Genomic DNA, 16,620 nt, shown 5'->3' with positions numbered 1-16,620 from the left:
TCACACTTGGTGGCAAGCGTCTTTATGTGCTAAGCCATCTCAGCAGCCCATGTTGTCTCTTTTCTAAATGTGTCCTCAACTAGACCAGACTCATCTTCAGACAGGAACGGTGTTTCATACTTCCTTTGGATCTCAACCCAGCTCAGGGTTCAGGTTTGTTTGTTTTGGGTTTTCAATCCAGTCTCTCTGTAGCCATGGCCATCCTGGATCTCACTCAGTAGACCAGGCTAGCCTTAAACTCAAGAGATTCACCTGCCTCTGCCTCCCTAGCGCAGGGACCAAGGGCATGCCCACTATCACCCAGCTCAGTGCTCAGAGTTTTAAGGCTCAAACAATGCACAGCTGTTATAAAACTGACTGAATTTTATGCTCCAGCACAGAATTAACAGGTTTTAATTAGAATGTTTATTTTTCCCCCAACATCTGCCATTCCTAGAAACAAGTGAAACCACTTGGAATTCCTTCAGAAAAAGCAGAGATCGCAGAACAATGGGCACGTGACTTTTTACTTCTCACAGGTGCTGCTGAGAGGCCCACACCCCTTCTGGTACTTTTCTCATACACTTTCCTGCTTAACGACACTGGAAGAGGAATTCGTCATATTCAAGTATTAAAATCAAGAACAGCTGATTCTAGCGAGCGCTTCTGCACCTGCGATTCTCACAGTACGAGCATGCCCACACGCAATCCTTCCAGCCCTCGTAGTTCAACAAGAACCTGATTCCTGAATCCGACTGGAACATCAGTCCCGCCGGGCACCTCCTCTTCCCTTTAGTGTCTCTATTCTGCGTGCTCCTGCTCTTGTCCTGGAATCAGCCACCGAATGCTCTCAGTCCGGATGGTAGCATACATAATAAAACTAATTAAAAAGAATAAGGAAAACACAAGCAGCCAATCCACGGTCTTTATCAACGTGCTGGGGAGAGGGCCCATTCGGTCAGCTTGGGTTACCACCACATTTTTCTTGGCTTCTATACCTGAAAGAGAAATCAATTGTTTCAAATTAGAGAGAAAACACATCTAAGGCTTGTCTACAGCACAATGCATGGCATGCAAAATGACAAGCGACCCTAAAGCAAACAGCACAGCGAGCGTATCTTGGACGGATTTCACCTGCGTGCCAGGGCGATTTGTCACTTGCCTTTCTTCCCAGCACATCAAAGGGTCAGGCATCTGTCCAGCAGTTCAAAGCTAAACCTCCAGAGATTCTGTGGCTCCTCAAAGCTTTCCTAGCCAACGTCCTGGTAGAGTAGACTTTCGTTCTCTTAAGACCAAAGCTCAACAAGTAAGACCACTCACAAATGTTCCCATGGGTTGATTTATGTTAAAGTCAAGATGCCTTTAAATAAGTTACTGAAAGAATCGCTTGAACAATTACCCGCCACTGGGTCAGTGATCACTAAAGATGGCGGGCACCTAGAATTTATCTACAAGCACTACACACAATGGCTTTCTTTCCCCACATCAATGAGGGATCCAGCACAAGGCTCCAGATTCCCAGCGACCTTGCAGCCTCTCACCTCTGAGCTAACGAGGATCTCTGCTCTCTCATGTTAGAAGAAAACTGAGCAGAATGTGCACTGAGGTGCGTTCTAACCTGCACTCGTTTCCAAGAAGTACGCCTCAGAGAGAAGCGGACGCTCATGGCCAAGGCTGTAAGTCTTTGAAAAGGGACGTTTTCCAGGGGAAGGTTTCTTCAGCTCACCACAATCAACATTTTACAAGAAATAAACCATAGGGCCATAAGCTTTGGCAAACACTAAGAATTCAAACAACATCTGCAAATGGATTAATAAATGGAACACACAACAGTGGTGCACGCCTTTAATCCCAGCACTCGGGAGGCAGGGGCAGGCGGATCTCTGTGAGTTCGAGGCCAGCCTGTTCTGCAGAGCGAGTTCCAGGCCAGCCAGGGCTCCACAGTGAGATCGTGTCTTTCCTCCCCCTCAGAATATTAATTATATTATGCCTGCATACCTGTCTGATTGAAGATGAAGATTTTCAGCGTTTCCAGAGTTCTGTCTGTGTGATTAAACCTTGCCATGGGTTTAGCTCCTTGGAATAACAAAATGTTAGGAACAGCCACAGTGCCAAATCTGGTGGAAAGACTGCAGGAGAAAGAGGGCAGCGGGTCAGAGAGCCCCAAACATGCTTCCTCACATGGCTTGCCTATGTCGGACTCTTGACTTTTGGTCTGCTCCTCACCACTTCCTCAAGGGTCAGGGTTCGGGCGTTCCTACTCTGCTATCCAACTCAATTGCTATTAGCACATGGCTCTAGCCATGACCCAGTGGTTCCACTATTTAAATTCCAAATGTCAAAACAACTCAGACCAGAAAATTCTAATTTGTGGATAAAACAAAGTGTGTCAATTTTCTTGACAGAAAAAAAAAATCAAACTTCATAATGCCCATCCCTCCCTCAAAAAAGATCAGCATAGTAAGCAATTCTTTGGCAAATTGGTACAAAGGAATCCATGACTCAACCTACACGCCAGGAGGCTGACATCTAGGAAGGGAGAACTCGGAAGAACCAGCCTGCAGGCTTGATTCGCCTTCACACAGACAAGTCCAGGTTCTGGCCATGGTTAGAGGACAGAACTCGCTCTGACCTTGGGGAAATTATTGAACCTCACTAAGCAAGCCTCGGCTTCTGCCGTGACTGAACAGTTGATGCTGGCATGTAACTCTGGTGCTTCAGACACTGGCAGAAGAATCAAACACAAGCTCCAGCCGCTGTAATGAAAATGAGGGTCCTCCACACTCAGGCAAAGGAAGGCAGCGAGGCCGTCACCAACAGCCTTCGGGAGGGAGTGCAAGGAAGGTGCCAGGCCTAAGGGCCGGAGTCTGGCATGCGTCAGAGCCTGACCAGTGTCACTATCCTTAGGCCAGGCCTGGCAGACACTATCCTGGAGCAGCTAGACGGGTGGCTAAGTTAGGGCTGACGAGATGGCGCAGTGACCTGTATGCGTCAGCTCACAACTGCCCGTAACCTCAGCTCCAGGGACCCGACACTCTCCTGCCTCCACACACACGCAGACACTCACATACCATGTGTGATGGCTGATCGTGGTTGTCAACTTGACCACATCTGGAATCGACTAAGACCCAAGCAGCTGGACACACCTGTGAGGGATTTTCCTGATTGGGTCATTTAAAGTAAGAAGACCCACCCTAAATATGTATAATTTGAGTTAAGAAGACACACCCTAAATCTGGCCAAACCTTCTGGTGACAGCCTACATAAAAGAACACGAAAGAAGTTTTAGCCTTTTGCCCGCTTGCCCTCACCCTAGCTGGCAAGTTCTTCCATCCTGCCCAAGAGGTGTTCCTTCGCTGGCTTTAGTGCCTACTTCTTAGGGATTCCAGTGTAGACTGGAGACCAGCTGGGACGTCCAGCCTCGTGGACTGAAGAACTACTGGAGACAGTCCTTGCTGGAGTAGCTGGGCCACAGCCTGTAAGCCACTCTAACAGATCCCTGTTAATAATACAGATTCCGTCTATTAGTCCTGTTCCTCTAACGCACCCTAGCATACCATAAATTAAAAAACAAAATAAGTCTTTTAAATATGATAATTATTAATTTGAGGGACAACTTATTTCTTCATAAACAGTCAAAACACATACACACACTAAATCAATAAATAAATGTAAAAGAAATGAAACTCTCTCTCTCGGGGACCTGACACCCCACGTTCAGTGCTCACCTCCCCTAACTCTCTCTCGGAGACCTGACACCCCATGTCCAGTGCTCACCTCCCCTAACTCTCTCTCGGGGACCTGACACCCTTTCCTAGTTTCTTCAGGCACTCATACACATGAGCACATGCACAAAGACAGATAAATGATAAAATTTTTAAGATTAAAAAAGGGAAATAGAGATGGCTCAATGGTTAAGAGCACAGGTTGCTCTTTCAGAGGACCTGAGTTTGATTCTTTGCACCCATATATTGGCTCATGTAACTCCAGTCCCAGGGTATCCAGCAGCCTCTTCCAGCCTCCATGGGCATGCAGTGCACAGCCATATATGCAGTCAAAACACCCATATACATACGTTAAATAAATAAATAAAAGCACTTTAAAAAGAAGTCGACAATTAAAAAAACAAAAACATGCCCAGAGCCGGGCGGTGGTGGCGCACGCCTTTAATCCCAGCACTTGGGAGGCAGAGGCAGGCGGATCTCTGTGAGTTCGAGACCAGCCTGGTCTACAAGAGCTAGTTCCAGGACAGGCTCCAAAACCACAGAGAAACCCTGTCTCGAAAAACCAAAAAAAAAAAAAAAAAAAAAAAAACATGCCCAGACCCAGCACAGCACAGGGCTGGGCCCACACTGTAGGCTACTGTACAGAGACCCCTATGTGATACCACCTGTGCCAATTTAATCTGGTCCTCTAGCCATGTCCCTGCCATTCTTATAACCCCACACACACACAACAGAACTATTTCATTAGGGACTCCTGGAACCCGGCACCAGCAGCGCTCAGAGGAGCCTGGCAACCAGCAGCCTCCACACTTGCCTTTCTCTTCCATCCTTTACAAAGGCCTGTTGACTTCCCTACTGTAGCCTTCTCTGTGTCGCAGTCCTGGCTGTCCTGGAACTCACTCTGTAAACCAGGCTCGCCTCAAACTCACTGATTTCCACCTGCCTCTGCCTCCCAACTGCTGGGATTAAAGGTGTGCGCCACCACTGCCTAGCCCATATTTGAAGTTTAACCAACAAAGGCATTATATGACTACAGCCATCAGCTGACAGGATAAGCCACAACCCCACCAAAGATACCTGCTGTGCTGAGATGCATCCAATGCCAAAAAGGCAAGAGTTGGAAATGCCCGAGGCAGAGAATTAAAATGAGGGGCCAGGCTAGCAGAAAACCGGCACCACGGGGTATAGAAGAGGACCAGCGTACAGTCACTACCATTTGGGTTTAGAAAATCCATAAGGTCCTGTAGAGAAAGAGACAATAGTTAGAAATCAGCATTAAATGTGTATGTGTGGCCTAGGCAAGGAAAGAAGTCTTTAGGTTAAAGGACAGTCAGGGATACATAGAGGGACCCTGTCAGAAAAACAAAGCAACCCCCCACAAAAGTCATACGTGTATGCTTATGAAAGGCTACCCAAGAAGGACTCCCAGCTGCCTCCAGCGAATGAGCAGCAAGTGGGTGGGCGGAGATGAGGGAGACTGAACACCTTAACCACTGTCGGGATTTGGAGCCAAAGAACACATGAATCGACAGAAAAGCACTATGAGGGCCAGGGCACACTTATCTCTGCCCTCTCCTGAAGCCACTTTAGTGTTTCTTTAACTGGTCAACTCAAGTACTAAGTCCTCACAGCACACACAGACCATGGCCCAGCCCACAGAATTGTATAACACAAACTATGCTATGGTTTGGATCTTTTAAGATTTTGCCAGGCACTGTGGTGCCCAGCTTTAATTCCAGCACCTGGGAGGCAGAAGCAGGTGGATCTCTATGAGTTCTAGGCCAGTGTGGTATAGAGTGAGTTCTGGGACAGCCAGGGGTACACAAAGAAACCTTGTCTCAAAAAAACAAAACAAAACAAAAAAGATTTATGTTATTTTTATTTGTTTGTATGCATTATATGTGTATGTGCACGGATATCCACGGAGCCAGAAGAAGGTGACAGGTTGCCTGGAGCTGGGATTACAGGCAGTTGTGAGCCCAACCCAGATTGGCTTGGTCATATGTGCGACACAGCAAACCAGTCCTGCATGGCCTGAGAACAGTGTTTAGGAGACACTCTGGAGGGAGTGAGAGCCAGCTGGCCGCGGTCCCCGGAGAAGCCTCATGAATTAAACATACCATGTCCTCTATGACACTGAGCTCTCATGGCTCCCGGAGCTAGAGTTTGCTTCTCCCGTGTGAGCAGGCTGATTGCATCCTGCCCTTCTGGCTTCTTGACCATCTACAGTGACTGTCAGCCATTATTCCAGAATACCCTTGGGGAATCATCGTTTATCTAAGTATCTGGAAACGTGGCTGGGTTTGGTATGACGGTCTCACTCACCACAGAACAAACAGTAGACTCACATTCTTTTGAGGAAGAGAACTTCTCACTGTAACACAACTGCCAGCAGAAATATCCAGCTGTAGCTTTAGTAGTTCATGTAGTTGTATTTCATTTATATTTTAATAAATAAAGTGTGCCTGAAGATCACAGAGTAAAACAGCTCCACAGGTCAGCCTTACGGACCAGGAAGTGGTAACACACCTTTAATCCCAGTAGCCACACTAGTTTGCCATAGAAACCGGCTGGTGCATGCCTTTAATCCCAGAACTAGAGAGGATTATAAAATGGGAGGAGACAGCGCTCAGTCTCAGTCTCATTCTGAGATTCCTGGAGGCAGGATCACCATTTTGAACCTAGGTCAAGGTAAGAGTCAGCAGCTGGCTGTTTTGCTTTTCGGGTATTCAGGTTGAACCCAATTTCTATCTCTGAGTTCTTATTAATCATGCTTCAAGTTCAGATTTTCTTTTCTTACAAAAGATTTTTTTTATTTTGTTTTAATCATGTGTGTAGATCTGAGTGTGGATGTGTATACCTGAGTGCAGTTGCTCAAGGAGGCCACAAGAGGGCAGTGGATCCCCTGGAGACAGAGTTCCATGTGACGGTGAGCCATTCAGTACAATCCTCTGGAAGAGCAGAATGTTCTTCATTGCTGAGCCACTTCTCTAGCCCCTCATTCAGATTTTTTTTAAGTCATTTATTTTTTGGTGGTGCTGGGGATTGAACACAGGGCCTTACACATGCTAGGCAGGTGTCTATCACTCAACTCTAGGAAAAGAAAAATGTCATTATGACCCCAAGCCCCTGTCAGTAGAATGTTTTGACAAGACTTGGAAGTAAGATTATCAAAAGAATGACTAGCTTTTGATCACCTAAAAAACATCTTTTTGGGGCTGGAGAGATGGCTCAGTGGTCAAGAGGGCTGCTCTTCTAGAAGACCCAGGTTCAATTAATAGCACCAACACTGTAGCTCAGAACTGTCTGTAACTCCAGTTCCAGGGGATCCAACACCCTCACACAGAGAATATACAGGCAAAACACCAGTGCACATTTAGTGCATTAATTTTTAAAAAACTTTTTTCTTTTTAAGAGCATCAGGCTGGAATCCGGGCAGTGGTGGCGCACGCCTTTAATCCCAGCACTTGGGAGGCAGAGGAAGGTGAATCCCTGTGAGTTCGAGGCCAGCCTGGTCTACAAGAGCTAGTTCCAGGACAGCTAGGACTGTTACTCAGGGAAACCCTGTCTTGAAAAAAAAAAAAAAGACAGCAGGTTGGGAGACAGCTCAGCTACAAGAGCTACATGGACAAAGCTGTGGGTTCAATCCCCAACAGCTCATAAAATTAAGTGTGGTGGTCCAGCCCTGTGGCCCAGCACCCAGAGGTGGGAGCAAGAGAACCAAAGTTTAAGGTCATAGGTCATGCTTTGCTATATAGCAAATTCGGGATCAACCTAGGATACCTGCCAAAACACCTGTCTCTGCTGAGACCTGTCAAACAAAGAGCGGGAGCTGGCTGCAGGCCTCGGCCTTCCCAGAACCGGGATTCCAGGCCTGCAGCACCATGTCCAGTGTTGCATAACGGGCGGTAGTGACATTTCATCTTTTCCCTATACGCGCCCTGAGAGCAAGTCACTCAACGCCACCCTCACTTACAGTGGACAGAGACAAAACTGAGGGTGGTTAGAGTGGGCTATTCATTGTGTTTTAATAAATAAAGCTTGCCTGAAGGTCAGTGCAAAGCAGCCACACAGGCTGGGCGGTGGTGGTGCACACCTTTAATCCCAGCCCTAGAGAGGAATATAAAACAGGAGGAAACAGGTCTCAGCTCAGTCTCATTCTGAGGATTCATGGAGGCAGGATCGCTATTTAGGTTTGAGGTAGAGGTAAGACCCAGTGGCTGGCTGTTTTGCTTTTATAAGCTTCAGGTTGAACCCCAATATCTGTGTCTGGGTTTTTATTATTCGTGCTACAGGTGGCAGTGCCCTCTGGTCACAGCTACCTGAGTCCAGGTGTTGGAGACCAGCCTGGGGAACGTTCATCTGAAAGCTGATGAATACTAGAGTGTTAAATCATAATAATATAGATTGTCGAATCAAGTACCAGAGCATTAAATCATAAATATGGAGTGTTGAATCAAGTACCAGGGCATTAAATCATAAGTACTAGAGTATTGGATCATGAGTGCTAGAGTATTAAATCATAAGATGAGTTTGAAGAGACAAAGGAATGACAGAGAGGCAGACAGACAGACATCATTAACGCAGGCTTCCTACCTGGGACATGTTTAAAATCTTCAGGGTGAAATTTTCTAGCCCGGTCACATTCCTCTCCTCGCAGTTCACCTTGGGAGACTTGAGGCTGTCAGTGCTGTTGGCATCCTCGGTGGCTACGGGCTCAGCTTCCGCCACTCCAGGCTCGGGGTAGTAGTCCTCTTCTCGCTCTGGGAAGCCGCCTGCACCGTGCAGCGCGAAGAGGCTCTCTTGGCTGCAGCGCGGGTCGTCCTCACCCAGCACGCTGCAGGTGCCATCTGGGGCCTCCGCACTCCGTTGGTCCTCGGCCGCACCCGGAATCACCGACAGCACTACCACGGAATCTCCACGAGGACCCGGTCCCAGAGAGGGATCAGCAGGCTCTGCCACCTTCCCCTGGCCCTGATGGCCCTGCGTGACCTCTTCTTCATGCAGATAGAGGGCCCCAACCTGGAGACCGGGGTCAGGCTGCTCTTCCCGCCACACATGGCCACTCTCTTCTGCAACTAAAGAAGGCAGCATATTGTCATATCTGACTCCAAAGCCAACAAACCCCAAAGACTTATCTTCGAAAAGGAGAAAAGGTTTCCATTTTTCTATCAGAGAGTCACCTACCTTCTCCAGTTATGGAGACCATAATAAGGAGTGCTGTACTGACAGATGCCAAGTAAAAAGATAAACACAGAACACTAGAAATCCGTGATTTGCCACATGAAATACAATTAAAAAATAAACAAAGAAATAAAAAAAAAACCAGTGAAGACCACCAGCTAGGAAAAGATAACAGAGACACTAAGAAAATAATGATGGTGGCCTGTGATGATACTTTGTTTGTGCTATAACAAATAAAGCTTGCTGAAGATCAGAGCTAAGCCCCGCTAGTTAGCCATAGAGGCTGGGCAGCGGTGGCACACACCTTTAATCCCAGCACTTGAGAGACAGAACTCACACCTTTGATCCCAGCACTAGGGAGGTGGAGACAGGAGTGATATGGCTGGGCAGAGAGGGGAATATAAGGTGGGAGGAGACAGGAGCTCAGAGAATCCAGTCTGGGGACTTGCAGAGACAGGATGCCCCGTTTGGTCCGAGGATGTCTCAGAGATAGGAACTAGTGGCTCTTTCAGCTTTCACCCCTAATATCTGACTCTGGGTTTCTATTGTGAAGACAGATTAGAATTCATGTTACAGGAGCCCACATCTCTAAACCCAGCACTTGGGAGGCAGAGGCAAGCAGATCTGTGAGTTCCAGGCCAGCCAGGCTATTACAGTGAGACCCCATCAAAATAGAGGAGGGAGAATTTCTTCTTTAACTTGACAAACTGATCGTAGCTTGAGCCATCCATCAAATGACAATTATTGTATCACTAGTTTCAAGTAAATTGCTCGGGAAATAAAACAACAATGGGGGCACTGGGCCCATTCTCCCAGGGAGCAGCACCCAGAGTCGGGGCCTTCCCACCACTCAGCCTCTCTCAGGAGACTCTCTGCCATCTGTGCAAGGAAGCCTAACGAGGAAAGGCAGGACAGGCTGGGGCTAAGGGGGCAGTGAACCTCAGCTTCCTAAAGGCAATCCCCAGCATGCTTCCGTAACCAATGAGAAATGTCACCAATGCAGGGAAACACACAGGACTACTGTGAGGGTAGCGGAGAGATGTCCTCAGTCCTAGGACATGAATGTCACAGTGACGGTAGCCGGGGGTGCTTACAGTTCGAAGAGATGTAGAATGCCACAACTGGACTCCATCCACTGTCCCCACTCCTCTAACACTGCCCAGACCAGGCTACAGCCAGCTCCCGCTGCACAACTGCTGTACCGACCTCCCTCTCCCAGAGCTGCTCCGTAAAGCTGCTCCTTGTGGCGGTCCAAGGGGAACTAGAATCCTGTTCTTGCTTCTCCCCAATATACACACTTTCAGTGACTTCCCCTGACCGGCGTGATTTATACTCTATAGTGTCTGGTCCCCAACCTGCCATGGACTATTCCTGAGGGTGGTTTCTCGGCTAAGAAAGCCCTCTACCTCACCTCTTTACCTCCACATGAACCCAGTATCCTTCGAATGGAGGCACTAAACTTCGCTTCTACAAAGACCTCTAGACCAGGGCAAGAAATCTCCAGATGGCACCCAATCATGTCCTGGGCTTTCCTTGATGTATTTTCCACCCTTATAATTCATTCAATAATTTGTATTCATTTGATGCCTGTCTTGCCCTGCAGATAGGAAGGCAGGCTCTCTACTTCGTCTAATCCTTCCCTGCACACCGGTGCCATCGATCAGTACACGGCATATGATGTGTTTCCCTGCACACCAAAGCTGGTAGTATACGGCATACAATGCATGGGAAGACTGAAAATGGGCTGGATGTGGTAAATTGTACTGGTAATGCTGGTAATGGGGAATCTGAGGCAGGGGGATTTCTCTAACTTCAAACTAGGATGGGTTACATTGTTCAAACAAAGAAATAACAAAATAACAGTCTGCTATCTGACCGCCTAGTAAAGACTACCATAGAATTTTGGGTCCCAAGAGCAGATGCTAACCCGCAATCCTAGGCACCTGAGCAGCACCGCTAGCCCCAAGTGCCAATCCGTCAGTAGTATCTGCCGGGGGAACCGGCTTTGTATTTTCAGTCACTCTGAGAAGGAACTGGCTGAGATGGTTCCTTTATCCATTTAGGATGTTCTAGATCCTAGCTGCATGACCAATGCCCTAGTCAGTTGGGGCTATCCTCAGGGTCTACATGAATGTATGAATGTAGCCTGCATTTTGCAATGAGCTCACAGTGACTACCAACCCTGGAAAACCTGAGAAAGTAGCGAGGGACTATCAATGTGTGCATAGAAGTAGAGCAACTAAAAGTAATATTGTTTTGTTTCTTTTGCTTATTTGTTACAGGGTCTTGTATAGCAGAGGCTGGCTTTGAACTCCTGACTCTGCCTACACCTATGCAGTGCTGGGATCACAGGCCTCAGCTGCCATACCTGGCTTTAAACATTAAAGAACGCCAAGATCAGGACGGCAAAGGGAAAGCCGGGACCACTCACATATCTCATGGCTGCTGCAGAGATGCTGTCTAGAGCCTTGGGACAGCTGGCAGGGGCCAAAGAGAGCCGTTTCCCGGCATTCCCAGCGTTGCTGCTTTCTGGTGAGGGACAAATAAGCCCGGGGAAGCAAGCCAGGAGAAGGAACACTCTCGCCCCTTTATCCCTTGTTCCAGTGCCTTCCAAAGTCAAGAGAGCCCATTATCCATACACCTTCCTCATTTTTAAGGCCAGTGAGTAAATGAAATGAAAACAGCAACTCCTGGCTGTGAGATCTGGCAGATATGGCTTACACCCTGACCCTCAACCCTGGCTGTATAACGTGAACCCGGGATTTACTGGTTCCGAGGCTCAGTTTCAGGTGAGGCATCCGTAAGTGGGGGCGATGAGGTCTGTAATCAGCACTGGGCAAGCAGCAGGATCACCAAATTGGGGCCAGTCAGGGCTGTCTCAGAACAAACGACGGCAACAGAAAATGCTTGGTGCGGAAGTGAAGGCTGGAGAACTGGGACTGCAAAGCCAACCAGGGTCACATGAAATTCTGTCTCAAAAACACCAAATAAATCCCCTTTCTCTGAGCTCAGCACAGCCTCCCTGCAGGGCATCCCCAGGAAAGGAAAAATCTTTTTCTGTTAAATGGATTTTAGGGGGCTGGAGAGATGGCTCAGCGGTTAAGATCACCAGCTGCTCTTCCAGAGGTCCTGAGTTCAAGTGCCAGCAACCACACAGTGGCTCACAACCATCTGTAAAGAGATCTGGTGCCCTCTTCTGGCCTGCAGGCAGAACACTGTATACATAATAAATAAATTCTAAAGAAATGGATTTTAATGGGGTGGATAAAAGAGCCATGAACTAAGGCCTCTCTCCGCTTCCCACTCTAGACCCACGGAGTGGCTCCCTTCCTCACTTAAGGGGTCCCTATACGCACGGGCCCCAGGAATCTGCTGTTGGTTTTCTGGTCTTTCTTTCATGCAGATACCTACTGAGCAAGAGTGGCCATCTTCGAAAGGCGGTCCAGCAGGATAGACTCCAGCATGGACTGTGAAATCAGAGAGACTTCAGGCTCTGGTCTTTACCAGGAAGTGCGAACAGGCAAATTGCTTATCCCCTGTGAGCCTCGGCATATCATCCAGCAAGTGAGAAGCTGTCTCCCGGCGCCGGTGGCAGGACTGACCGGGACTGACACCATGACGCAGGCATCACGCAGAGCTCTGGGATTCTAACGGCCACAGCAACAATCAGGGTATGCCTCGGCCAGCGCCAAACACTCCCTCCGCTCAGGCCGGCTGGGCCTCCAGCGCCCGCCGCCCCGCGCCGCCCCGCGCCGCCCCGCCCCGCCCCGCCGCCGGGAGAGAGAGGAGCAACGCGTCGCCCCCACGCAGCCGCCTTCCCCGGCCGGGCCCGCACTCACCTTCCAGGCTGCGGGCCGGAAGGCCCAGCACCCACAGCAGTACTTGCCACCAGCAGAGGAGACGCATGGCGCGCGACACAGCCGCGGCGACAGCCACCGCGGTGGAAGACCAACCGGCGCACAGCAACGGTAGGCGCGCCCCCAACCCCAGCCGGGCTGTGGGGAGGAGGAGACTTGAGAGCGCAGGCGCGGCTGCGGGTCGCCATCTCGACTCCTGGCGGTCTCTGCAGACGCCATCTTGGAGTCGGGCGGTCGGCCTCCGGCCAGTCGCTGGCGACCTGTACCGGAAGACGCTTTGGCATGGGTATTTTTGAGATCAGAGCAGGGCTTCAGCAGGCCTCCCAGGCCATCTCCTGGCTGCTTGCAGCACATACTGCACCTGCCTGCAGAGTTAATACCCTTCAATTCAAGAAATAAAGTCTCAAAAGCTTGTCGGTACACAATGGCGGAGGGGCAGAACCTTGGGAAGTCACAGATTTTCTTGATTACTTCACCATGTGATGCTAGCAAATCTAGTTAAGTTTGAATTTCATATAACTGCTAAGTTTTCACAATATATATATGTATATATACAATATATATGTGTATATGTATCTATACACACATACATATATTACAATATATATATATTGTAACTGAGCATCCTATAATCTACCAACATCTGGCAAAGTACGGTTTAATTGATTAGTTGGTTTAACACTGGGTCTCAGAAGTTAATACTAAGAATATGACACTTTAGCATGCTGAGTCCTTTGAACTCAAGGACGGTGGAAGGCCTCTTTAGAAGCATCTTCAGAACCAAGACCTAGCCAGGTGTGGTGGTTCATGCCTAAAATCCCAGCACTAGGAAACCTGTGAGGCAGGAGAATTACTGTGGGTTCCAAGCCAGTCAAGGCTACATTCAAACCATCCTAGGCTACAGAGTGATACCCTGTCTCAAAAATGAGAGGAGGGGGGGAAAGGAGAGGGGAAAATGGTTTTGAGGTAAAAAGCACATGTGCTCTTGCAGAAAGCCAAAGGTTACAAGCCAAAAGTCTTGGCACTCTGAGTCAAGAAGCTGTAATACTTAGCTGGTGCTGGCTACTGTCACTCAAAGCCCAAAGCAATAAGCCTCTGAAGACTTGTGAGCTACAAATCTCAGGCATTAAATTGCAGAGCCAGAACCTGGAGGAATGACTCACTTGTTAAGAGCACAGGACCAGGGTTTGATTCCCAGCACTCACATGGCAGCTCACAACCATCTATAACTCCAATTCCAGAAATGCAGTGCTGCCTCTGGCTTCCATCAGTACCATACACTAACATGATACATACATACACGCGTGTGCATGTGTACACATGCAAATATGCAGAAAAACACCCATAAACATGAAATATAAATATTTTGTTTTTTTGAGACAGGTTTTTGTAATCTTGACTGTCCTAGAACTGACTCTGAAGACCAGGCTGACCTCAAACTCACAGACATCCACCTTCCTTTGCCTCTGGAGTACCACCACCACCTGGTCATACAATAATATTAAATCAGTACTTTATGTAACTTTTTTTGAGATAGGGTCTCACTATGGTGTGGAATATTAAGATGCGATAATTTCTTTATGCTGTGGAACATTTGTTTTTAATGATACAAAGATGTGTTGCATTCTTTTATGTTGCATTTGTTTAATTCTGTGAGGCTGTGTTACTTTCCCTGTCTAAAATACCTGATTGGTTTAATAAAGAGCTGAATGGCCAATAGCAAGGCAGGAGAAAGGATAGGCGTGCTGGCAGGCAGCAAATAAATAGAAGGAGAAATCTGGGAGAAGATCAAGGATCAAGAAAAGAGGGGGCTGGTCTCCCAGGCAGACACAAAATAAGAAGGAAGGAAAAGAAATACAGAAACAGAGAAAAGTATAAGCCCAGAAGCAAACAGTAGACAAGATAATTTAGGAAAAGCAGGCAAGAAACAAACCAAGTTAAGACCAGGCATTTATAAGTAACAATAAGCCTCCCCATAAACACACACACACAGGAAAATAAAAAGAATTATATTGGGGCTGGAGAGATGGTTCAGAGGTTAAGCACACTTTCCACTCGTGCAGAGGATCCGTCTTCAATTCCCAGCACCCACATCAGGTAGTTCACAACTGGTTGTAACTCCAGTTTCAGGGGATCTGATGCCCTCTTATGGCCTTCTCAGACATCAGGCACACTTGTGGTAAGCATACATACACGCAGGCAAAACATTCATACAAAATAAAAATTTTATAAAAAAGAGGCTGGGCATGGTGGTGTCTTCCTCTAATCCCTCTGAAGGCAGAGACAGGCAAATGGTTGTGAGTTTCAGAAGCCAAACTGGCTTACATAGTGAATTCTAGGTCTATGTAGTATTGTTAGTTGTTTTTTACTCTTTGCTCTTGGCTCTTTTGAGGGATCGGCTACCCAGCTCCCAAATAAATCACACAGAGTCTTATTCTTCCTTATGAATGCCCAGTCTTAGCTCAGCTTGTTTCTAGCCAGCTTTTCTTACTATATCCCAGCTACCTTTTCCCTCTGGGCTTTTCCCTTTTCTTACTTCTGTATATCTTACTTTTATTCTTACTCTGTGACTGACCCCTGACATACTCTTCCCCTTGTCTATCATACTCCTTTCGGTCTTAGAGTTCTCTTCCTATTTATTCTCTGCCTGCCAGCCCTGCCTATCCTTGCTCCTGCCTCACTATTGGCTGTTCAGCTCTTTATTAGACCATCAGGTGTTTTAGACAGGCCAAGAATCACATCTTCACAGAGTTAAACAAATGCAACATAAACAAAAGCAAATGTAACACACCGTAAAATAATATTCCACAACGTAACATTTTCTTGAAAGTTATTTCATCCGTAAAATGGGGGTGAAATACATAGTATCTTGTGCCTATGTAAAAGCCACTAGCACAGGGTGTGGTGAAATACTTAGTATCCTGTGGCCATGTAAAAGTGATGAGCACAGAGCCTGGTTCATGTAAGCACTTCAAACTAGTAGCTATTGCTATCTGGATCCTGCAATTCTAGTACAACTAAAGTCTCTCCTTTTGCCCATCCGATAGAATATTAGGTCAGACAAATGCATCACTAATCTGACCCCAGGGATAAGTCTTACAGCCATGCTTTTACCATGGTTAAGTTCTCAAGTGTGTTCAGGGGAATCTGCAACAAAGATCAGATGAACCAAAAGGCTCAAGTTTCAGAGCTTATCTACACTCATTTAGCACAATCTTGCTGTCTCCCACACGTCCCCTACTTCATTGGAAAGCAAACAGGACAGAGCAGTAGAGGGATCATTTAAGACTGGGAATTTGACATCAGTTGAAGATCCTGCTACAAAATAAATACTGGCTTAATTTATACGCTAATGAGTGAGGAGCCTATAGGGAGGGGTTTAAAATTACCAGAGGAGATCATCTCTAAGATTAAGTCTAGGGGAGGATAAATGTGAGAAGGTAAGGTGAGTACCCCCTCCTGTTATCAGAAAGAGCCAGGGCAGACAAGCTGTTTCCTCTGCAGAGAAGGCGGCCACACCAGGGTAAGTCCCCATGCCTGTAAATTCCAGCTCAGAGGCAGAAGCAGCTCAGGTTCAAGGTGGGATACACAGTGCATTTGTCTCAACAAATGAAAAACAAAGCAGCACTTCTTAAAAGTGTGTACCAGTTACTTCTGTAACAAAATATCATGGTCAAAAGCTTACAGAAGGAAGAGTTCATTGTGGTTTATGGGTCCTGAGGGAAGTCCATAGCAGCAGCAGCAGCAGCATAGGAAGCTGGGATGTCACATCTTCAAGCACAGACAAGAAGCACTGATCAAACTGGGAAATGAGGCGAAGCATAAACTCTCAAAGCCCAGCCCTCAGCGACCTACTTCTTCCAATAAGAGGTACA

General features: G+C 47.4%; 1 protein-coding gene across 1 annotated transcript; it reads right to left on the bottom strand.

The window, feature by feature from the left end:
• Window positions 1–388: 388 nt before the first annotated feature.
• Txndc15 (thioredoxin domain containing 15) lies at window positions 389–12,898 on the bottom strand. Its single transcript, XM_057787644.1, has 5 exons — window positions 12,728–12,898; window positions 8,301–8,782; window positions 4,782–4,945; window positions 1,978–2,108; window positions 389–977 (listed from the first exon to the last, which is right to left on the bottom strand). The coding sequence occupies exons 1-5, from the start codon at window positions 12,792–12,794 to the stop codon at window positions 781–783; spliced, it is 1,041 nt and encodes a 346-aa protein (XP_057643627.1). The 5' UTR covers window positions 12,795–12,898; the 3' UTR covers window positions 389–780.
• Window positions 12,899–16,620: the final 3,722 nt, after the last annotated feature.

This window comes from Chionomys nivalis, chromosome 13 (genome assembly GCF_950005125.1).
Source record: "Chionomys nivalis chromosome 13, mChiNiv1.1, whole genome shotgun sequence".
Taxonomy (NCBI): domain Eukaryota; kingdom Metazoa; phylum Chordata; class Mammalia; order Rodentia; family Cricetidae; genus Chionomys; species Chionomys nivalis.
This window is presented reverse-complemented; position numbering and strand designations above follow the sequence as displayed.